Source organism: Stomoxys calcitrans, chromosome 5 (assembly GCF_963082655.1).
Source record: "Stomoxys calcitrans chromosome 5, idStoCalc2.1, whole genome shotgun sequence".
NCBI lineage: Eukaryota > Metazoa > Arthropoda > Insecta > Diptera > Muscidae > Stomoxys > Stomoxys calcitrans.
Genome location: NC_081556.1, coordinates 87326485 through 87351954, shown reverse-complemented (window position 1 = coordinate 87351954; position 25470 = coordinate 87326485). Strand labels below are relative to the sequence as shown.

The window sequence follows — 25470 nt, the reverse complement described above, 5'->3', positions numbered from 1 at the left end:
GGAGATTTGCACGGATTAGCCCAACCAACGGTTTCAAGAATATGCAATAGAGTTGCTCGCGCTTTGGCTCGTCATGGTATGGAAAACATAAACATGCCGACATCTCTCGAAGAGCAAGCCGTAATAATGAGAGATTTTAAGGCCATTAGAAACTTTCCGGGCGTTATTGGAGCAATTGATGGAACTCATGTTAAAATAAAAAAAACTGGTGGAGATCTTGCCCAATATTATATAAACCGGAAAGGATTCTATTCACTGAATGTACAGGTGTGAGGTGATTTACTAATCGAAGGAGCATAATAAAAAATTAGAATTTAATTTTTAGGTTGTGTGTGATGCCCAATTGAAAATTCGCGACATAGTTGCTAGGTGGAGAGGAAGTACTCATGATTGTCGGATATTTAATGAATCTTCTACTAAGGAACGATTTGAAAAAAAAGAATTCAGGGGTCGTTTACTTGGAGATTCAGGATATCAGTTGACGCATTATCTATTTACTGCTCTCCTCCGCACTAACAACGAAAAGGAAGAACGCTACAATGTTACTCATATTGCAACAAGGAATACAGTAGAGAGGTGTTTTGGGGTGTGGAAGCAGCGATTTCGTTGTTTGTTAGATGGAATGACGGTTAGTCTATCAAATGCGAAGACTGTTATGGTTGCACTTGCTGTGCTTCACAACATTGTATATTTTTATTAATAATTTGACATTGTCAAATAGCCGGAATTGCCAGATAAAACTTCAAAAAACTCTAAAAATGTTTCATAGTTATTTGACTGTTATTATGTGTTTGTGAATACACAATTTTAAAATCAGTTTATTAAGCAAAAAGTGTATAATAGTTAAAATAGATTTTAAGCCCATAATAAGAACTGTTTGTGAATAAGGCAGTTAGTCTCTAGAGGCCATACTTCTTATCCGCATTTTCCACAACGGCATCTACTATGGTCTGAACATCCAAGTCAAGTATGGCCAGAATAGATTCATTATCCGATATAGCTTCAATAGCATAGCTATTCTTATCCATTATCCTATGTTTGCCTGTAAAGAGAAGCCGGGCAAAAAGCTTAAAAATACGATCCTTGGTGGAGGGTATATAAGATTTAGTACGCTTTAACTTGTTATTCCAAATGTAGGAGAAACGTGCAACATTAAAGCAGATGATAAATTTTTTGTTGATTAACTTTGCCTTGAATCAAACTTAAGGTAGGTATAACAATTTGTTTGAATGCAAGTCAATTAAAATTGACCTAGTTGAAAAGAGGATAATAAACCCACTTCCCACCCATCCCCATAACTAAACATCAATTAACTACTTGAAAGGATGCAATCAATGTTAATTTTAATAAATTTCAAGTGCATGCTTTTATACTTACCGATAGTCCTGCTTGAGTTTATATTGCATCCTTTTAATGGCCGCTTTGCCTTCGTCGCCTGTTGAAGCAGGAATTTCCTGTTCAGTCAGCATATACCATTTGGCCAGCAATTGACGTTCGGTGTGCGCTAAAGTGGTATCTGCTTTAATTTTATCGTAAATTTCCACATCCAAGTGGGTGGGTAATGGCATGCGACCAATGCCATCGCCTATTAATGCCTAATCAAGGATAATTTTATAGCAACACAATGGAATAGAAGGAGAACAATACAAAATGAGAAATATTGATAGAAATACCGAGTAATAGGAGAGAGTTGTTATGGCAACAAATAATTTGAGCCTTAGAAAAGTTGCAAAGAATTTAAACTTAAAGGCGTTCATAAGTCGTATATTCGAACAGAGTCTTTAAACTTACCAAAAAGAAAACACTTTTCGTATTCTGATGGCATATTTGAATTTCATGCAGATAATCCTCCATGATATATGGATCCTTTTCCACTTGTGTAATGTCCAAGGAGCCGGTGCCGAAATGCATATCGACAAACTCAATTTCAATTTGTCGGTCATCGTACATGGATTGTAATTCCGGACCGACAAGTTCGAGCAGCATACGCCGTTCTTGGCAAAATTCTGAAATTAAAATTTGGAAAATTTTTATTTAAAGATTTCTTAAAAAAAAAAACCAGTAAGGAAAGGCAAAAGTTGGGCGGAGCCACCTAGTCCACGTACTACTTTTAATGTATAGAACTTATCTCCAGTCTAGTCAGACCCATTGAAATATTGAATAGAACTTTGTAAGATTTTCTTACGATAGATTGTGGATTTCTACAGCCTTAGATGGCCATATCGGATAAAAGATATTAATGGGAGCAATGTCTAAATCTGGGACGTCAAATATAAATCTCACGCCCAATATTGAAAAGATCTGATCAATATTGTGGCTTGTGCTGCCTTAAAAGTCCACATCGGATGAAAGATATATATGCGAGCTATATGTAAATCAGGAGCGATTTTAATGAAATTTTGCGCACGTATTGGGAAGCAAAAAGAAAAATTTTCATCATTTAATCGGCTATGCCGTTTTTGAGTTTTCTCGGAAGAAGCATACAAAGCGCAACACTTTCATTTTTATATAATAGAATAAATCATTGAAGTTATGTCCACCAATCAACAAAACCATATGTCCTAAGGACTGCCACATACAGTTAGTTTTACTCGCAGGTTAAAACCTTATGATTACCGGAGACAACTTTGCCATTTTGCGGAAGAATTTCTACAGAATTTGTCCACAATGTGCCTTTTCTATTTCTCTCCGTGGCCGATTTTAAGCAACTAAAGGGTGCTTTTTTAGCTATTATCTTTTCGGCAACACTGGTTTAAACAGCTTACGCAAGTTCGTATTTCGTTTCACTGTCAAACATCTTGAGGTTGGTCTATAATTAAAACACGAATTGTCTTACAAACGAACAAAATATCGATTTTTTTTATCAAAATGCGTGCTCTGTTAACAAAGTTCATCGCGCGCTTCTTTCAGCTCATTTTTGGCTCAATGGATACGTAAGTAAGCAGAAGTGTCGATTTTGGAGTGAAGATCAGCCAGAAGCATTGCAAGATCTACCAATGCATTCAGAAAAAGTCACATTTTGGTGCGGTTTATGGGCTGGTGGCATCATTGGACCGTACTTCTTCAATGATGGTGCATGTCGTAACTTAACTGTGAATGGTGAGCGCTACCGTGAGATGATATCCACCTTTTTTTTTGGCCAAAATGCAAGAGCTCGACTTGCATGACATGTGGTTTCAACAAGAAGCTGTATCGATGCATGTAGTTTGGGACTGTAATTGCTTAAAATCGGCCATGGGGATAAATGGGAGGGGTTCTGCCGAACAAGCTGATTTATGTGCTAGTAAAACTCGGTATATTAATAAAGGCACACTTCAACAAAACTTTCTGGAGTAATTCTTTAGGAAATTTTCCACAAAATGCCGAAACGGTCTTCGGCAATCATTGGGGTTTAACCTGCGATTAGAACTAACTGTATATTGCAGTCCTCAGGACATATGGTTTGTTAACTGATGGATATATCTTCAAAGATCCCAATACTTTATTCTATTACATAAAAATTAAAGTTTTGCTTTGTTTGTTTGTTTGCTTGTTCCGAGAAGACTCAACAAGTAAAAAGGCGTTAAGTTCGGCCGGGTCGAACTTTGGATACCAACCACCTCGGGTATATATGTAAACCGACTTTTATCAAAATCCGGTAAAAAATTCATACCTCATGACCCATAGCAGCTATATCGAAATATGTTCCGATTTGGACCAAATACTAATAAGTACAAGTCATTGTTCAATTGTGTCTAACAAAATATTGGTCTTTCTAGCAGCTATATCTAAAAATAAACCGATCTGAACCATATACGACACGGATGTCGAAAAGCCTAATATAACTCACTGTGTCAAATTTCGGCGAAATCGGACAATATATGCGCCATTTATGGCCCCAAAACTTTAAATCGAGAGATGAGCCTGTATGGCAGCTATATCCAAATCTGAACCGATCCTATCACAACTCACTGTCCTAAATTTTGGCGAAATTGGACAATAAAAGGCACGTCTTTTATGGGCGCAAGACCTCAAATCGAGAGATCGGTCTTTATGGCAGCTATATTCAAATCGGGACCGATCTGGGCCAAATTGAAGAAAGATGCCGAAAGGCTTACGCAACTCACTTTCCCAAATTTCAGCGAAATCTGGTAATAAATGTGGCTTTTATGGACCTAAGACCCTAAATCGGTGGTTCGGTCCATATGGTAGCTATATCCAAATCTGAACAGATCTGGGGCCTAATTGAAAACTGATGTCGAAGGTCCTAACACAACTCACTGTCCCAAATTTCGGCAAAATGGGGCAATAAATGTGACTTTTATGGACCCAATACCCCAAATCAGCGGATCGGTCTATATGGGGGCTATATCGGATTATATCTTGATCTTCGAACTTAACCTACTTACGGACAAAAAAAGAACCAGTGAGAGTTTCAGCTTAATATCTCTATTTTTAAAGACTGTAGCGTGATTTCAACAGACTGACGGACGGACATGGCTAGATCGTCTCAACTTTTTACGCTGATCAAGAATATATAGGGTCGGAAATGGATATTTCGATGTGTTGCAAACGGAATAACAAAATGAATATACCCCCATCCTTCAGTGGTGGTTATAAAAAGCATAATCGGGATATCAGTTTACATGGGAGCTGTATCACGTTATGAACCGATTTAGACCATACTTGCCATAAGCAAAATCTCACCCAATTTGGATTATAATTGCGCCCTCTAGAGACTCAAAAGTCGATCTGGGATCTGATCGATTTATATGGCAGTTATATCATGCTTAGCACAGCAGTTAGAAGTCATAGTGGCTCGAGATGTTAAGATCCAAGATCGGTTTATATGGCAGCTATATCAAAACAAGGACCGGTATGACCCATTTACAGTTCCAACTGACCTACACTTATAAGATGGGTTTGTGCAAAATTTCAAGCACGTAGCTTTACTCGAAAGTAAGCGTACTTTCGACAGACGGACGGACATTGCTATATCGACTTAAAATGTCATGACGATCAAGGATATATATTTTATTGGGTCTCAGACGAACATTTCGATGTGTTGTAAATGGAATGACGAAATTAGTATACCCCCATCCTATGGTATAACAAGTATAATCTTGCCGGGTCGAATTTTATTTACACTCCACCATGGATCGCATTTGTCAAGTTCTCTTTCTTCTTGGATAATAATGGCTTTGCTATTGGAGCTATGGCAGGTCATGGACCGATTCTAACCATACTTGGATTAGATGTTGGAAACCAAATCGAATAAGAATTGCACCTTATAGGGGCTTATGAAGTAAAATCGGGATATCTGTTAATATGGGAGCTTTACCAGGTTATAAACCGAATCAGACCATATTTGGCATGTGTGTTGAAGGTCACAGGAAAAGTCGAAGTGCAGTTAGGAGATTGGTTCACACGAGAGCTATATAAGGTTTTACATCGATTCAGACCATAGTCAGCACATATATTGGAGGTCATGGGAGATGTCATTTGGCAAAATTTCAGTCAAATCGGATAAGAATTGCGTTCTATGGGGGTTTAAGAAGTAAAATCGGAAAATCGGTTTTTTATGGGAGGTATATCAGGGTTATGATTGATTGGAGCCATACAAAGCTTAGAAGTTGGAGACATAGTAGATGTCATTGTGCAAAATTTCAGCCAAATCGCATAAGAAATGGACCCTTTAGGTCCGCATGGATTTTGATCGATTCAGGCCATAATTGGTACGTATGTTGTGAATTGCGCTTTCTAGATTCTTGTAAAGTCAAATCTGAAGAGAGGTTTATATGGGAGCTATAACAGGCTTTGTATCGATTTGGACCATACTTGGCATAGTTGTGAAAAGTTATAGAAAACATCGTAGTACAAAATTTAACCGAAATCAGATTAGAATTGCCCTGTCGAGAGGCTCAAGAAGTAAAATCGGGAGATCGGTTTTTATGGGAGCTATATCAAAACTGGAAGCCTCCCCCAAGAAACCAATGGTACGAACGAGAGTGTCGAGATGCTGCTGAAGCCAAGAATGCGGCATATAGAGCAACCCTGCAATCAGTAGCAACGCGCCAGATGAAGGAGAGGTATCGGGAGAAAAGGAGAGAGGAGAAACGTCTATTTCGCAGAAAGAAAAAGGAAGTGGAAAGACGTGAGTGTGAGCGAATTGAGATGTACAGGAGTCAGAATGAAGTCCGGAAATTCTACCAAAGAATTAAACATCAAACCAATGGCTTTGGTGCAGGCACATCCTCCTGCAGAGACAAAGAAGGAAATCTGGTAACTGACACAGATAACATGCTGAGCATATGGAAAGAACATTTTGACACAACTGCTAGTGTCCGATGTTGGCGGCGATGAGGATACCGCAGAATCAATTCCTGATGATGGTATAGAGGGTTTACCTTCTAGTCAGAATGAGGTCCAAGTAGCAGTGACCCGACTAAAGAACAACATGGCAGCAGGAGCCGACGGGTTACCCGCTGAACTATTTAAGACCGGAGGCGACACGATGATAAGGCGTATGCATCAGCTTATCTGAGCAATCTGGCTAGAAGAACGCATACTCCATGATTGGAACTTCAGCATACTATGTCCCGTACACAAGAAAGGAGACAAGACGGAATGTGCCAACTACAGAGGAATAAGTCTCCTCCCGATCGCATACAAGATACTCTCGAGCGTACTGTGTGAAAGATTAAAACCTAAAGTCAATGAGATAATTGGGCCCTATCAATGAGGTTTTAGACCTGGTAAATTCACACTGCGCCAAATCCTGGAAAAGACCCGAGAAGGACAAATCAACACCTACCATCTCCTCATTGACTACAAAGCCGCCTTCGATACTCCTTTACGTTCAAAGGTATTTCAAGCCATGTCTGAGATTGGTATCCTTGCAAAATTATTAAGACTCTGCAGGATGACGCTAGCTGATACTCAGTAAGAATAGGAAAGAATCTCTCCGAACCATTTAATACCAAACGAGGTTTCAGACAAGGAGACAGCCTATCGTGTGATCTCTTTAACATCCTGCTGGAGAAGATTATACGATATGCGGGTGTGAATAGATATGGCACACTAATCACAAGAGAACACATGCTACTCGCCTATGCCGACGACATCGATATCGTAAAGGTCGATCACTGGAAGTAGTAACTGCAGCCTTTGAAAGAATTGAAAGAGAGTCGGTGAAAATGGGTCTGGCAGTAAATGGAGATAAGACGAAATGGATGGTTTCAGCTCCCAAAAAGTCTTGCACAACCGATCAGATAAAGAAAATGGAGAAAGTTGGAAACCACAACTTTGAGATAGTCTGTAAGCTTATCTACCTCGGCACCGCCATAACCGAAACGAATGACACCAGTTTTGAGATTAAGCGAAGAATAATACTGGCAAACAGATGCTACTTTGGACTAAGTAAGCAGTTTAGAAACAAGGCCACCTTTCGACAGACGAAGATTGCACTATACCAGACACTGATACTACCCGTGCTGTTATATAGTTCTGAAGCATGGGTACTTGTGAAAGCAGACGAGGCAGTACTTGGAGTGTTTGAGAGAAAGGTTCTTCGTAAAATATATGGAGCAGTTTGCGTTAACGGAGAATATAGGCGACGTATGAACCACGAGCTGTATGAGCTGTATGACGACGATAGCATAGTTACACGCATCTAAATACAACGACTGCGTTGGGCAGACGGACGGACAGGGCAAGACCGATTAAAAATCGAACGTTATGGGCTCTTAGACCAATATTTCGATGTGTTACTAACAAAATGACGATGTTAGTATACTCCCATCCTGTGGTGAAGGATTGGAGGCCACCGTAGCGCAGAGGTTAGCATGTCCGTCTATGACGCTGAATGCCTGGGTTGGAATCCTGGCGAGACCATCAGAAAAAATTTTCAGCGGTAGTTTCCCCTCCTAATGCTGTCAAAATTTGTGAGGTACTATGCCATGTAAAACTTCTCTCATTGAGCTTAAACTTGAATCGGACTGCACTCATTGATATGTGAGAAGTTTGCCCCCATTCCTTAGTGGAATGTTCATGGGCAAAATTTGCATTTTGCATTTGGATATCAACTAGACGCATTCCACGAGCTACCAATGCATCCAGAAAAAATCATAGTTAGGTGCGGCTTATAGGCTCGTGACATCATTGGACCGTACTTCTTCAAAGATGATGCGAATCGTAACGTAACTGTGATTGATGAGCGCTACCGTGAAATGAGATCCAACTTTTTTTTTGTGAAAATTGCAAGAGCTTGACTTGCATGACATGTGATTTCAACAAGACGGTGCCCCATGGCACACAGCACGCGTAACAATGGACTTATTGAGAGGCTAGTTCGGTGAACATTTTATTTCACTTTCGGGACCGGTCATTTGGCCGCCTAGATCGGGTGATTTAACGCCTTTAGACTATTTTTTGTGGAGCTATGTTAAAGCTCATGTCTATAGAGACAAGCCCTCCCCAAAGAGATATCACACTGCGGTACTCCGTTCGGACTCGGCTATTAAAAAGAGGCCCCGTATCATAGAGCTTAAACTTGAATCGGACAGCACTCATTGATATGTGGTAAATACTCCGACTCCAGCTAAACAGTCCGACTTTGGCTAAATAGTCCAACTCCAGCTTAAAACCCTCTAGCTCCGTAGCCCCGATTGGTAATATTATAATCCTGTCGACAACATTTATTCCCACTGTCCTCTGTAAACATTACACTTACCTTGTTTTAAGCTGGAAACATAAACTTTTATCAGCAGGGGTTTAGGCAGACGTGTATTGCGACTGGTGACACCCCTGAGGGCACTTAAGACGCCCTCATCTATGGGCACTGCCATGATGATGACGCTAACGTTTTGGGTCCTTGCTGAAGGATGATTGTGTTGTTTCTGTTGTTGCTGCTCAGCCCTAAGCTTACGATTTCATATACATATATATAGAGTGATGCGTATAGTTTGTGGGTGTTGGGGGGCTTGAGAGGGACTCGGCGGTGGTTGTCACCAATGTTGGTACTGTTGTTATTGTATTTAATGTGTGGGCTTTGTATCCTGTAAATATTTTATTATCCCTTTTTTTTTTTTGCTTTTTTGGTTCTGCTCCTTTTCGTTTGTAGCCGCAATTTCTTATTCCTACGGTGTGCCTGACTTGGAGTTTCTTTTATGGTTGGCCTGTTGTACGAATTTAAATGAAATTGATTTTCAGATCACAACAAATTTTCCTCTTCCTTGCACAAGGTTTGTTTTCTGTTTTTTTGCTTTTTTGTTTGGTTTCTTCTACGAATGAGGAAAGGTTGTCCACCAGTTCGGCTGAATGAAGGTGGATGACTGTGACCATTGAGCAGGCAAACGAACAAAGGATCACCCTTTCTGTCAACCTTTGCGAAAAGTGTTTATTTCATTATGTAGGCCTTTCATGTCGGCCTGTAAAACTTCGTTTATGGGTCCTTTATTTGGTGGCGTTTCCTTAGGTTTTATTATTCTTGCTCAGCGAGGGGAGGCGGACGACAGGCAGTTGTTGTTGTTGTTGTTGCTGTGTGTGTGTATGTCAATGCTGCCACTTTTCATTTATTTTGTACATCTTTATGGGTGCCTTTTTCTTGGTTTTTGTTTTACGTTGAGACCTCAGCATGTTATGTGGACAAGCCTGTATGTAGTTTGCGTTGTTTCATAGTGAGCCTGAATGCTAGTGGTGAGGCGGCATGTGATAATTCTGTAATGAAAGAAATGTAATAAAATGTTAATATTTGTTGCTCCTTTTGTTTTACGAGTATGCCCGTTAAGTCGGAAAAAGTTTCATTGTGAATGACATGAATAGGGATGAGTTGGGTCACAACCTCTTTTTTTGTTTGCGGCCAGAGATCTATATTTTGTTTAAATGTTGATGTTAATGCATCTAATGTGGCATTAAGAGGGATCTATCTTACACAACGAGATGTTACCCAGCCATTTTTCAAATGACCTTATCAAAATTGTAATGTAGTGACCATTTATTAAAAAAAATGTTTTTATACCCACCACCGAAGGATGGGGATATCTTCATTTTGTCATTCCGTTTGCAACACATCGAAATATCCATTTCCGACCCTATATATTCTTGATCAGCGTAAAAATCTAAGACGATCTAGACATGTCCGTCCGTCTTTCTGTTGAAATCACGCTATAGTCTTTAAAAATAGAGATATTGAGCTGAAATTTTGAACAGATTATTTTTTTGTTCACAAGCAGGTTAAGTTCGAAGATGGGCTATATCGGACTATATCTTGATATAGCCCCCATATAGACCGACCTCTCGATTAAAGGTTTTGGGCCCATAAAAGCCACATTTATTATCCGACTTTGCTGAAATTTGAGACAGTGAGTTGTGTTAAGCCCTTCGACATCCTTCGTCAAAGTTGCCTAGATCGGTTCAGATTTGGATATAGCTGCCATATAGACCGAACCGCCGGTTTAGGGTCTTAGGCACATAAAAGCCACATTTTTTATCCGATTTTTCTGAAAGTTGAGACAGTGAGTTGTGTTAGCCCCTTCGACATCCTTCATCAATTTGGCCTAGATCGGTTCAGATTTGGATATAGCTGCCGTATAGACCGATCCACCGATTTAGGGTCTTAGGCCTATAAAAGCCACATTTATTATCAAATGTCGTCGAAATTTGGGACAGTGAGTTGTGTTAGTCCCTTCGACATCCTCTATCAATTTGGCCCAGATCTGTTCAGTTTTGAATATGGCTACCATATAGACCGATCTCCCGATTAAAGGTTTTGGATACATAAAAGCCATATTTATTATCCGATTTTGCTGAATTTTGGGACAGTGAGTTATGTTAGTCCCTTCGACATCCTTTATTAATTTGGATCAGATCAGTCCAGATTTGGATATATGTAGCTGCCTGTCGCCGAAATTTGAGAGAGTGATTTAAACTAAGCCCCTCGACATACTTTTGCAATATGGCACAGATCGGCCGAGATTTGGATATAGCTGCCATATAGACCGATCTCTCGATTTAAGGTTTTGGGCCCATAAAAGGCGCATTTATTGTCCGGTGTCTCCCAAATTTGGGACAGTGGGTTTTGTTAAGCCCCTTGACATACTTCTGCAATATGGCACAGATCGGTCCCGATTTGGATATAGCTGCCATATAGTCCGATCTCTCGATTTTAGGTTTCGAGCCCATAAAAAGCGCATTAATTGTCCGATGTCGCCGCAATTTGGGACAGTGAGTTGTGCTAGTCCCTTTGACATCCTTTATCAATTTGGCCCAGATCGGTACAGATTTGGATATAGCTGGCATATAGACCGATCTCTCGATTTAAGGTTATGGGCCCATAAAATGCGCATGTATTGTCCGGTGTCTCTCGATTTAAGGTTTTGGGCCCATAAAAGGCGCATTTATTGTCCGGTGTCTCCGAAATTTGGGACAGTAAGTTTTGTTAAGCCCCTTGACATACTTCTGCAATATGGCATAGATCGGTCCAGATTTGGATATAGCTGCCATATAGACCGATCTCTCGATTAAAGGTTTTGGGCCCATAAAAGGCGCATTTATTGCCCGAATTCGCCGAAATTGGGGACAGTGAGTTAAATTAAGTCCCTCGACATACTTTTGCAATATGGCACAGATCGGCCGAGATTTGGATATAGCTGCCATATAGACCGATCTCTCGATTTAAGGTTTTGGGGCCATAAAAGGCGCATTTATTGTCCGATGTCGCCGAAATTTGAGACAGTGAGTTAAACTAAGCCCCTCAACATATTTTTGCAATATGGCATAGATCGGCCGAGATTTGGATATAGCTGCCATATAGACCGATCTCTCGATTTAAGGTTTTGAGCCCATAAAAGGCGCATTCATTGTCCGATGTCGCCGAAATTTGGGACAGTGAGTTAAACTAAGCCCCTCGACATACTTTTGCAATATGGCACAGATCGGCCGAGATTTGGATATAGCTGCGATATAGACCGATCTCTCGATTTAAGGTTTTGGGGCCATAAAAGGCGCATTTATTGTCCCATGTCGCCGAAATTTGGGACAGTGAGTTAAACTAAGCCCCTCGACATACTTGTGCAATATGGCACAGATCGGCCGAGATTTGGATATAGCTGCCATATAGACCGATCTCTCGATTTAAAGTTTTGAGCCCATAAAAGGCGCATTTATTGTCCGATTTCGCCGAAATTTGGGACAATGAGTTGTGTTAGGCTCTTTGACATTTATCTGTTGCTTGATTCAAATCGGTCCAGATTTGGATATAGCTGCCATATAGACCGATCCGCTGATTTAAGGTCTTGGCCACATAAAAGGCGCATTTATAATCCGATTTCACAGAAATTTGACACTGACGTATGTTCAGCTTCTCGACATCCGTGTCGTATATAATTCAGATCGGTTTATTTTTAGATATAGCTACTAAAAAAGAATCAAAACTTTGTTTTACACGATTGAACAATGACTTGTACTTATTAGTATTTAGTCGAAATCGGAACCTATTTCGATATAGCTGCTATGGGGTATGCATTTTTTACAGGATTTTAACGAAAGAAGGTTTACATAGGTGGTGGGTATCCAAAGTTCGGCCCAGCCGAACTTAACGCCTTTTTACTTGTTCTTACATAACACCTATTGTTAAGTGCTTTGTTACCGAAAGTCAAGCCGTTGATAAAATAGCTTATTTTTTTGTAAATGATGACGTTACAAAAATTGTTATTGATTCAATTTTATTTTGTTTCCTTCGATGAAACCAAATGATAACAAATTTCATAACCATTGCGGTAACGTATGCATACACATCCCATTCTGGATAAAACAATTTCTACCTAAATATACAACGAAATAAATCGAATTTCCAAACCTTTTAAATTTGCATTCACCGCAAGCCTGCTTCACCTCCATCATCCTCGATAGCCATGCTGTCAGAGTGAAACACAAACATTAGCATTTTTATCTGCTGTTGTATAAATTTTAATGTACGTCCATAAATTTTTATTTAATAACAATAATAAAAAAAGTAAATTTTTATGAATGTGTTATGACTGAAGGATACTGGCAGGGATTGCAAGGACAAAAATTCCCCACCGTTAGAGACAGAGGGGACGACGTGAAGTGAAGTGAAGTCTATGTTTATGGCTGTCAGTTTTGAACAAGAGGAGTTTAAAGCAATGCGATTTTGTTACCTTTACCCCACCATCCATTTCTCTCAACTTTTGCAGGCTAATGCATTTTTAATGTATTTTATTTTTACTTCCGCTTCTCCGGACATCCTGGCGTTGAAGTGCTCTTCGTTGGGTCAAAGGATTAAAACTGTGTGGTTCGTTATTTCCAGTCGCTTTGCGTATCCTGTGTTCTGATAGCCAGCATGTTTGCATGTCTGCACTCAACAAAAATTTAAAATTTATGCAAATTGAAAATTAACCAAAATTCCAGAGAAAATATCATTATGGAGTGTTATATAAAATTTTGTGAGGATTGGAAAACTAACAGACAAGGTTGCAAAGAACTTTCAGACAGTATTGATGAATAATTAAATCGAAATATCTCTTATATAACAAGTAAAAAGGCGTTAAGTTCGACCCGGTCGAACCCACCACCTCGGGTAAACCACCTTTCATCAAAATCCGGTGAAAATTGCATACCTTATGTCCCATAGCAGTTATATCGAAATATGTTCCGATTTGGACCAAACTCTAATAAGTACGAGTCATTGTTCAATTGCGTATAACAAAATATTGGTCTTTTTAGTACCTATATCTAAAAATAAACCGATCTGAAGCATATACAGCTATATCCAATATCCAAATCTGGACCGATCTGAGTGAAATTGACGAAGGATGTCGAAGGGCCTAACACAACTCACTGTCCCAAATTGCACCTGCATCGAACAATATGGCAGCTATATCCAAATCTGAACCGATCTGTCCCATAATGCGAAAGTATGTGAAGGGGTTTAACTTAACTCACTGTCCCAAATTACGGCGACATCGGACAATAAATGCGCTTCTTATGGGCCTAAGGCCATAAATCGCAGGATCGGTCTATATGGAAGCTACATCAAAATCTGGACCGATCTGGGCCAAATTGTCGAAGGATATCGAAGGGCCTAAAACAACTCACTGTCCCAAATTTCAGCAAAATCGGATAACTAATGTGGCATTTATTGGTCTAAGACCCTAAATCTGAGGATCGGTCTATATGGCAGCTATATCCAAACCTGAACCGATCTAGACCAAATTGACGAAAGATGTCAAAGAACCTAACACAACTCACTGTCCTAAATTTCAACAAAATCAGATAATAAATGCGGCTTTTATGGTCATCGATTTAAGCGAAACTTTGTATACCACCTTATGGTACCCCAAAAATACGAAATTGGTAAAAAATATAGGGGTCAAATAATAACCCATCCCAAAACCCGCCCGAACGGACATGTGCACTAATTGGGACAATATGGGTATCAAATGAAAGGTATTTAAGAGTAGAGTACGAATTTCAGTCCTAAGTTTCGGGGGGGTCCCCCACCCCAAAAAAGCCCAAAGAGCTCACTTTCCCCGCTTTGGGCAATATGGGTATCAAATGAAAGGTATTTGAGAGTAGAGTACGAACTTGGCAGTAAAATGTTACCCTAAGGTTCGGAGGGGGGAGGGGGGGGGATGCTGACCACCCCCAACAACACCACCCAACAGGAAACTTTAACCTCTTTGAGTAATATAAGTATCAAATAAAAGGTATTTAAAAGTAGAATACAAATCTGAGGAAAAAAATATTTTTAGGTGTCTGAAGGCCCTCCCCACCATCCAAAACCCGCTTGCAGGACAAATTTACCGATTGGCCAAGTATGTGTATAAAATAAAAGCTATTTAAAGGTAGAGTCCAATATATAGAATATAGAAATTTATTCGGTGTCTGAGGCGCCTCCCCGCCCCCCAAAACCCCTCAACAGGACATGTTTACCGATTGGGACAATATGGGTATCAAACGAAAGATATTTGGAAGCTGAGTACACATATTTTATAAGAATTTGGTCCAAGGTGTCTAGGGGGCCTCCCCAATCCAAAAAACCTCCAAAACGGGCATAAATGTCCAACGTCACAAAATGGGTACCGAATGAAAGGTCTTTGGGACTTGAATACGATTCTGGCAATGGACAATTAGGACATAGTCTGGGACCGCCTCACCCACTAAATACCCTTCAATAGGACGTGTAGTTCGATCGGGACTATATGTCAATTAAATGAAAGGTCTATGACAGTACATTTCGAATTTAATGTTGGTATAAGGATTCAAGTATCTGGGTCACGCCCTACCGTTCCGCAGGATAGTAGATCGCAACAATAAAAGACTCAAATAAATCGTCGTTTGGTTCTTGGCGTCGGGGTGGGGGTAGGATGACCGAGAATTTATTATACTCAATGAAAGGACGTGCCAGAGGGCAATCCCCCTCCCCCTATCCTACCCAAGAAAAAGGAATTAAGAATATGTGAATAATATGATATAATGTATAAAGGCCGATCAGGATAGAATACGACTGAAATAAAAGGTCTTTGGTAGTAGAGTACACTTTATACCCTCAAATTGGGATGGACACAGAAGGACCTGCGGGTTTTTAAAATGCAACGCTGTTCGGACTGGGCTATAAAAGGAGCTTAAAACTTGAATACGACAGCACTCATTGATATGTGAGAAGTTTGCCCCTTTTTCTTAGTGAAATGTTCATGTGTAGTTTGTTTGTTTGTAAGTACGAGTGTGGTCGCCCCACCCTGCATACCCCTCAAACTGGACATATTTGTGGATTATGGCAAAAGGAGGCTCAAATCTGTATCTGTTTCAGGGCCAAGTGCTTCAGGGACGCCTCAGCTCATAAACTCCCCCTTACCCTCACATATATACATATACATATATATAGCAATATGTGCCTCCAATGCGATTTTCGGGAGTGGAGTGTGAATCTGATATCCACTTTTGGGGCAAAGAGTTTTGATACTCCAATCCACCACCAAATCCAAGAGAATGAAGTAGATCTAACATCCAAACTTTAATGGATGGACCCTCCCCTTACCCCTTTTCCAAACACGCCAGATCTCGGAGATAGGTGGGATATCTAGGGAGCCGCGCCACCTCCAAAGCCACCAGCCAAATTGAATATAATCCAATAATGACAATATGGGACTCAAATGAAAGGTATTTGAGACCAGAGCACGAATCTGATACATGGGGATCCGCCTCACTCTCAAAAATACCCCCATACCAGACATATTTACCGACCATAGCAATATACGGCTTCAATGAAAGGTATTTGGGAGAAGAGCACCAATATAATATCCACATTGGCGCAAAATATCTGAAAGGCCGTACCAGCACTACCAAACAGGACTTATTTCCTGACGTGACCGTATAGAGTGAAAGAAGGCGCAACGGAGCGGGTCCTGTCCCGCTAGTCTCTTATATATACAATTCTTATATATACAATACGTTTTGAGTCCGCATAGACTCAGAAAGGGCTGAACCGATTACCTTAAAATTTTCACAGATTGTGTAGGTTGGTCTGGAAGGGCACATAGGCTATAATTTTTTTATATCGGGAGGGGGCCGGACCCTCTCCCTTACCCCAAAAGTACTACTCAAAAAGTGGACCGATCGGGACAATATGGGATTCAAATGAAAGGTATTTAAGAGTAGAGTACGAATTTCATAAAGCTGGGTCCATGTACCTGGGGGTCACCCCAGCCCCAAAACTCCTTAAAATAAGTTTATTTGACGATCATGACAATTTGGGACTCAAATGAAAGGTATTCGGTAGTATATTACGAATATGGTCAGGATGTAGGAATAGGCGTTATTGATAACGGAAGGGGGCGGACCCTCCACTGTTATCCCAAAAACACCATCCAAAATCAAAAGTGGACCGATTAGGATAACATGGGTATCAAATGAAAAGTATGCGGGAGTAGATAACCTATCTGACATACAAATTCATGTCGAAGTATAGCGGGTCACCCCACCCCCACAAAAATGCCCAAAATGAGCACATTAGCCAATCACGGGTATATGGGACTCGATATGTTTATTCCGTATAGACTGAAAACAGCAGAGGAAGACGGACCCTCCCCCTTACCCCAAAAACACAACCCAAAATCAAAAGTGAACCGATCGGGACAATATGGGTATCAAATGAAAGGCATTGGAGAGTAGAATACAAATATGGTATTAAAATTTGAGTCTAAGTACCCAACGGGCCGCCCCAACTCCCAAAATACTCCCAAACAGACATATTGGACGTTCATTTCAATATGGGGCTCAAATAAAAGGTATTCGGGAGTAGATTTTGAATCTGGCATACAAAATCCGATCGAACTATAGGTGGTCACGCCACCTCTCTTTGGTGAAAATTTATTAAATGACCATACATGGCATTGTGCCTCGCAAATGTCGCCAATATTAAGAGGGGATAATCACCGCTTTGTCCGATGTTCTCGCCAGGATTTGAACGCGTTCAGCGTCATAGGCTGCAATGGCACGAATTCGATATCCGCATTCAGGGCAAAGTGTACCCACCCTAAAAAGATATGAGAGAGTTAAAAAAAGGAGCGGCAAAGCGGCCCCGGTCGGCTAGTAGTATCATATGTTCGAGTCTATATAACATCTATGTGACTTTCGCCATACATATTAAACATGCTCACATAAGGCATGTTTTATGTATCCAAGCTCCCTCCTGCTTTGTATGTGTGTTACTTAGACATTGCATAAACATTTTCCTCAGTGTGTGTGTGTGTGTGTACAAATTGAATTTCGTTGATTTATTTATTTTAACTATTCGGATCGTTGAAGCATAAACCACAGCTACCATCTGATATCCCACTTTAACATTTTAACCTTTTCGAAATGGAATTTCTCGAACCACTAAACTCTTCCGTCGCTCGTTGTTGTTTTTTTTTCTGGGTCTTCCTTTTTGTTTCCAACGATTGAATCTTCATCTGTGGTCGGGTTCGCATAATTGAATGTAAAACAAATCATGTGGAACAATTTGAGTGGACAATTTTAATGTTTCTCGCAATTGATTGGCTGACCAAGAAGAAAACTCATAAAATGGCCAGCCAATCAATAAATTTGACCACATGTGACAACAGGAATGCAAGGGCCATAAAACAAATATTAGAACAAAACATTTATCTTTTATGTCGTGTACGTATTTTGATTTAATGTGATCAAATAAGGACCACATTTCATGTTGTTGATTTAGGACAATCAAATATAAGAGGTTTAAAGGGGCCTCTTATTAGCAAAAACAAGTAAAAGCGCATTAGGTTCAGCCGGGCCGCATCTTATATACCCTCTACCATGTATCACATCAATGACTTTGCCCTGTTGTTTTTATATGGGCAAAAGAATTCTCTGACAGGTTTCTCTTTATAGGCAAACAAAGAATTGCGACCTATAAGAGCTCAAGCAGTAATAGGAGCTACAACAGGCTATGGACTGATTCGGAACTGAGTAGAGCTCATAAAAAATCACTATTCAAAATTTCAGCCGAATCAGACAATAATTGCGCGCTCTGCGGGCTCAAGAAGTGCATTCGGGACACCGGTTTATATGGGAGCTATATCAGGTTCTACTGGTACGTATATTGTCGGTCATAGAAAAAAACGATAAAGTTTAAACTTTCCGCCAAATTGGCTAAGAATTGCGCTCTCTAGAGGCTCAAGAAGTATAATTGGGGGAATTTGCAATTTTCTCATCACCACTCATCGTCATCACTTCGAAATGCATAAAACCAGTAAAAAAAAGGGCAAAATTCGGGCGGTGCCGACTGCATAATACCCTACACCTATCCTATAAGTAGAATGTGGGAGCTATAACCAATTCTATACCAATGTTGATGGATCTCGGCGGACGGTTGACAAATGACAACATTAATGCAAATTACCCAAAATCTGACGAACATATATATGGAAGCTATATCTAAATCTGAACCAATTTCGAGCAAACTTCTCAGATATTGTTGTAGTAGTAGTCGATGAAACCGCTGTGCAAAATTTTGGCAAGATTGGTCAAAAAATGCGATTGCATGACTCTAGATGTGAAAATCGGGCGATATACATATATGACAGCAATATCTAAATCTGAACCGATTTCCATAAAATTCATCAGTCGAGAGTCAAGAGAAAACCCTTCGTGCCAAATTTCAAAAGAATCTGTTAACAAATGACCATTATATTGCATTATTACTGCAAATCGGACGAACATATATATAAGAGATATATCCAAGTCTGAACCGATTTCTATGAAATACACCAGTAATGTCAGGAGTCATAGGAAAATCCTTCCTGCCAAATTTAGAGAAAATCGGTTATCAAATGACCATTTTATTGCAGTATTATTGCAAATCGGACGAACATATATATGGGAGCTATATCCAAATCTGAACCGATTTTTTCCGATTTCAATAGGCTACGTCTATAGGCTGAAAAACAATCTCATGCCAAATTTTAAGACGATCGGATGACAATTGCGACCTGTAGTTTGTACACAAATTAACATAGACAGATGGACAGACAGACGGAATGACAGGCGGACAGACAGACGGACAGACAGAAGGACAGACAGAAGGACAGACAGATAGACAGACAGACAGACGGACAGACAGACGGACAGACAGACAGACGGACAGACAGACAGACAGACAGACGGACAGACAGACAGACAGACAGACAGACAGACAGACGGACAGACAGACAGACGGACAGACAGACAGACAGACAGACTGACGGACAGACAGACGGACAGACAGACAGACGGACAGACAGACGGACAGACGGACAGACAGACGGACAGACAGACAGACAGACAGACAGACAGACAGACAGACAGACGGACAGACAGACAGACAGACGGACAGACAGACAGACAGACAGATGGACAGGCAGACAGACAGACGGAGAGACAGACGGACATAGCTAAATCGAATCAGAAAGTAATTCTGAGTCGATCGGTATACTTCCAGGGGCTAAATATGTCAAACCGGGAGATCAGTTTATATGGGAGCTATATCAGGTTGTAGACCGATTTAGACCTAACTTGGCACAGTTATTGAAAGTCGTAACAAAAAACATTATGTGCAAAATTTCAGCCAAATTGCAGCTTGTAAGGACTCAAGAAGTCAAATCGGGAGATCGGTTTATATGGGAGCTATATCAGGTTATAGACCGATTTGGGTCATACTTAACACAGTTGTTGGGTCATACTTAACACAGTCATAGCAGAATACTATGTGGCTAATTTAAGCTAAATCGGACAAAAATTACGGTGTCCAGGGGCTAAAGAAGTCAAATCGGGAGACCGGTTTATATGGGGATATATCCAAATCTGAACCGATTTGTCCATTTGCAAAATCCCCAACGATCTACAACAATCAGACCGCATTCGACCGCTATCGTGATTTCGACAGACGGAAGGACGGACGAGGTGCACCTGTTTTTGGCCATTGTTCATAAGGCAAGAAGCAATTCAATTTGGGGTATATTTATACCCCACACCACTACTGTGGTACAGGGTATTATAACTTAGTCATTTAGTTTGTAACACCCAAAAAGGAAGAGAGATAGACCCATTGATAAGTATACCGATCGACTTAGAATCACTTTCTGAATCGATTTAGCTATGTCCGTCTGTCTGTCTGTCTGTCTGTCCGTCTGTCCATGTTAATTTGAGTACAAACTACAGGTTGCAATTTTCATCCGATCGTCTTCAAATTTGGTATGGGCATATTTCTCGGCCTAGAGACGAAGCCTATAGAAATTGGAATAAAGTGGTTCAGATTTGGATATAGCTGCCATAAATATGTTCGTCGGATTTGCAGTAATAATGCAATAAAATGGTTATTTGTTACCCGATTCTTTCGAAATTTGGTATGGGTGTGTTTTTCAGCCTAGAGACAAAGCCTATTGAAATTGGAAAAAATCGGTTCAGATTTGGATATAGCTCCCATATATATGTTCGTCCGATTTGCAGTAATACTGCAATAATACGGTGATTTGTACAACTATTTTCTCGAAATTTGGCAGGAACGATCTTCTTGTGACTCCCGACTTTACAGGTAAATTTCATAAAAATCGGTACAGATTTGGATATAGCTTCCATATATATGTTCGTCCGATTTGCAGTAATACTGCAATAATATGGTCATTTGTACACCGATTTTCTCGAAATTTGGTATGGACGTGTTTTTCAGCCTAGAGACGAAGACTATTGAAATTGGAAAAAATCGGTTCAGATTTGGATATAGGTCCCCTATATATATATGTTCGTCCGATTTGCAGTAATACAGCAATAATACGGTCATTTGTAAACCGATTTTCTCGAAATTTGGTATGGGCGTGTTTTTCAGCCTAGAGACAAAGCCTATTGAAATTGTAAAAAATTGGTTCAGATTTGGATATAGCTCCCATATATATTGGGTTGCCCAAAAGGTAATTGCGGATTATTTAAAAGAAAGTAAATGCATTTTTAATAAAACTTAGAATGAACCTTTATCAAATATACTTTTTTTACACTTTTTTTTCTAAAGCAAGCTAAAAGTAACAGCTGGTAACTGACAGAAGAGAGAATGCAATTACAGAGTCACAAGCTGTGAAAAAATTTGTCAACGCCGACTATATGAAAAATCCGCAATTACTTTTTGGGCAACCCAATACGTTCGTCCGATTTGCAGTAATACTGCAATAATATGGTCATTTGTACACCGATTCTCGAAATTTGGCAGGAAGAATTTTCCTATGACTCTCGACATTACTGGTTAGTTTCATGGAAATCGATTGAGTATTAGTTATAGCTCCCATATAAATGTTCGTCAGATTTTGGGTAATTTGCAATAATGTCGTCATTTGTCAACCGTAGTTATTACAGTTTGAACCTATTTTTGTTCGCCGAGGTCCATCAAAAATGTTTCAGAATTGGATATAGCTCCCACTTTGTATTTATAGGGTAGGTGTAGGGTATTATACAGTCGGCACCGCCCAACTTTTGCCTCCTTCTTATTGGTTTCTTTTCAATTTGAGTCGTATTGGTCTGGGGCCCATTGTCATGGCGCCGCATTTAGAGCTTGGACATGCTACGGCCTTAACAAAGGTGTAAAAATCAATGTGTAATTTTCAGTTGAAGTGAGCAAAAATAATCCGATTAAATTTCCTTTGTTAATTTTTTTTGAAGACACACAAATATTCTATTCCTGCTAAATTCATAATACACAAAATGCAATTCTCTTAAGCTCTTTTAAGCCTTTTGTGAATAGGACATTTGACAAATCCTAAAAGTGAAATCAATCGTTTGCATTGACTTATGTTAGCCAATGTCGACTATGTGAATCTCGTCATTTGCTTAACATAATTCTCCAAAAAAAAACTTTTCCATTGAAATTTTGATATAAATTTAATATATTCGAACATATTGGGGTTTAGTTTAATTTGATTTGGATATGCAACGAAAATTATTAGCTTAAGCCAATGTTTTGACCAAAATTGTTATTTACGCCTTATTTTGTTGTTTAGATAATCGCAATAGATTTGTGGGTAAGATACCATGCAAATTTGCATTATTGTGTATGGTAAAAAAAAAACAAGTAAAAGTGTGCTAAGTTCGGCCGGGCCGAATCTTGGGAGGCAACCACCATGGATTCTGCTAAAAACGTAAACAAACTAAATTTAGTTGAAGGCCATAATTTTATCCTACATACCAAACTTCTTTCAAACCAGCAAAAATTGAAGCTTCTAAAAACCGAACAAGGATAATCGAGAGACCGGTCTATGTGGGAGCTATATCAGGCTATAGAACCGATTTGGACCGTACTTGGCACGGTTGTTGGAAGTGTTAACAGAATTCTATGTGCAAAATTTCAGCCAAATCAGACTAAAATTGCGGCTCCCAGAGGTTCAAGAAGTCAAACCGGGAGGATCGGTTTATATGGGAGTTATATCAGGTTATGGAGCGAATTGGACTGTACTTGGCGCAGTTGTTGGAAGTCATAACGGAACACTACATGCCAAATTTCAGCAAAATCGGACAAACAATTGCGGCTTGTAAGGGATCAGGAAGTTAAATCGGGAGATCGGTTTATATGGGTGCTAAAGGGTGATTTTTTTGAGGTTAGGATTTTCATGCATTAGTATTTGACAGATCACGTGGGATTTCAGACATGGTGCCAAAGAGAAAGATGCTCAGTATGCTTTGACATTTCATCATGAATAGACTTACTAACGAGCAACGCTTGCAAATCATTGAATTTTATTACCCAAAATCAGTGTTCGGTTCGAAATGTGTTCATTCACCGTAACGTTGCGTCCAACAGCATCTTTGAAAAAATACGGTCCAATGATTCCACCAGCGTACAAACCACACCAAACAGTGCATTTTTCGGGATGCATGGGCAGTTCTTGAACGGCTTCTGGTTGCTTTTCACTCCAAATGCGGCAATTTTGCTTATTTACGTAGCCATTCAACCAGAAATGAGCCTCATCGCTGAACAAAATTTGAACGGTGAATGAACACATTTCGAACCGAACACTGATTTTGGTAATAAAATTCAATGATTTGCAAGCGTTGCTCGTTAGTAAGTCTATTTATGATGAAATGTCAAAGCATACTGAGCATCTTTCTCTTTGACACCATGTCTGAAATCCCACGTGATCTGTCAAATACTAATGCATGAAAATCCTAACCTCAAAAAAATCACCCTTTATATCAGATTATAAACCGATTTGAACCGTACTTGGCACAGTATTTGGAAGACATATCAGAGTACTATCTGCAATATTTCAGCCAAATCGAAGAAAAATTGCGGCTTGTAAGGGCTCATGAAGTCATCAAATTGGGAGATCTAGTCATTTCGTTTATATATATAGGTGCTACTTACAAAAGCCTTAATTGTTTTCCATACCACTCCCCTTAGTTGGTTCATGTCTGGTATTGTGTCTTCACCTAATTGCCGGTATCTGTTAGACGCGAAAGCCGGGCAATGACAAAAAAGCTCCAACGTCTCATCATCTTCCCCCCATGCCCTACACATGCTATAACTTGCCACACCGATTTTACATAAGTGAGCTCGTACTCCTATCTGTCGCGTTATGATACCAATAGCTATACAGACCTCCTTCTTGCTTCCTTTCAGTAATAGCCTCGTCTTCTCACGATCTGGATCCCCCCATAGGATTTTCGCTGTCCTGCCGACCGTTTCGCTGTTCCACAATGTTGCATGCGCATTCTTCGATTACGCCCTTAACTCAGACGGAGGCCACCGTAGCGCAGAGGTAAGCATGTCCGCCTATGACGCTAAACGCCTGGGTTCGAATCCTGGCGAAACCATCAGAAAAATTTTCAGCGGTGGTTACCCCACCTTATGCTGGCAACATTTGTGAGGTACTATACCATGTAAAATTTCTCTCCAAAGAGGTGTCGCACTACGGCACGCCGTTCGGACTCGGCTATAAAAAGGAGGCCCCTTGTCGTTGAGCTTTAACTTGAATCGGACTGCACTCATTGATATGTGAGAAGTTTGCCCCTGTTCCTTTGTGGAATGTTCATGGGCAAAATTTGTAATTTGCCTTAACTCGGACTGCGTCTACCCGAAAGGCTTCGGGTTAACCAAGTTTATTGACGGCGGTCCTCTGGCCTTCACCGCCAAATCGTCTGCCCTTTCAATTCCTCTTACTCCGTTATGGCCCGGCACGCAAACGATGCGGATTTTGCCATCCTCAGAGAAGACGTTAATCTCCGTCTTACACAGCAAGACTGTTCGTGACCTTACCGTCCTGGTTGTTATTGTCCTTATGGCAATTTTACTGTCGGTAAAGATGTTCACATTCGACGTCCTCGCGTTAGCACCACACCACTTCACGCATTCCGTGATCGCCCGGATCTCCGGCGCGCAGTTTTAAACCGATCTCAACCCCTGGGTTCTAAAAGTATACCCCTAGACCGACTCTGTGCTCTAGTTTTGATCCATCCTTGTAACATGATCTTCCAGATGGCAATACTAGGGTTCCGTCAATCCAAGACTGTGCCGAAGGCAGAAGTGCCTCGCACTCGACTTCAAGGTTCATCTCAGGTATCCGATCGGAAACCTCTTCCCTTCCTTCCAGGTTTCCTATCGTCGCCTCGATTATACCACGATGGAATGAGCTGCTCCCTTCCTCAAGCCATTATCCCATCGCTTTAAGTCTCATAGCCGCAGTGGCTGCCTCACACTTAATCTGTATGTCAATGGGTCGGATATCTAGAATAGTCTCCAGTGCCCTGGTGGGCGTGGTCCTTATCGCTCCGCCTATGCCAAGACAACATGTTCTCTGAACCTGTTGTATGGTCCTTATGTTGCACTTTAGAGCCAGTGGACTATCCTCGAATTCAGGCCCCATTTCGAGCCAACGTCCCGTCTACATAGTGCCCAACATCTGTGAGCCTTCTCAGTACGCTCCTAAATGTGACACTTCCATATCAGCTAGAAGG

The 25470-nt window shown here is 40.4% G+C and overlaps 1 protein-coding gene across 10 annotated transcripts in view; it reads right to left on the bottom strand.

The window, feature by feature from the left end:
• Positions 1-25470, bottom strand: part of LOC106085440 (protein qui-1) — a 470324-nt gene that overhangs the window by 185329 nt on the left and 259525 nt on the right. For all 10 annotated transcript variants that reach the window (XM_059370582.1, XM_059370587.1, XM_059370589.1 and 7 more), the window contains 3 exons: positions 8711-9696; positions 1792-2006; positions 1378-1595 (listed from right to left, as the gene is read on the bottom strand). In XM_059370582.1, coding sequence (XP_059226565.1) covers positions 1378-1595; positions 1792-2006; positions 8711-8825 — 548 coding nt within the window. In that variant the 5' untranslated portion in view covers positions 8826-9696. The remainder of the gene's footprint in view (positions 1-1377; positions 1596-1791; positions 2007-8710; positions 9697-25470) is intronic.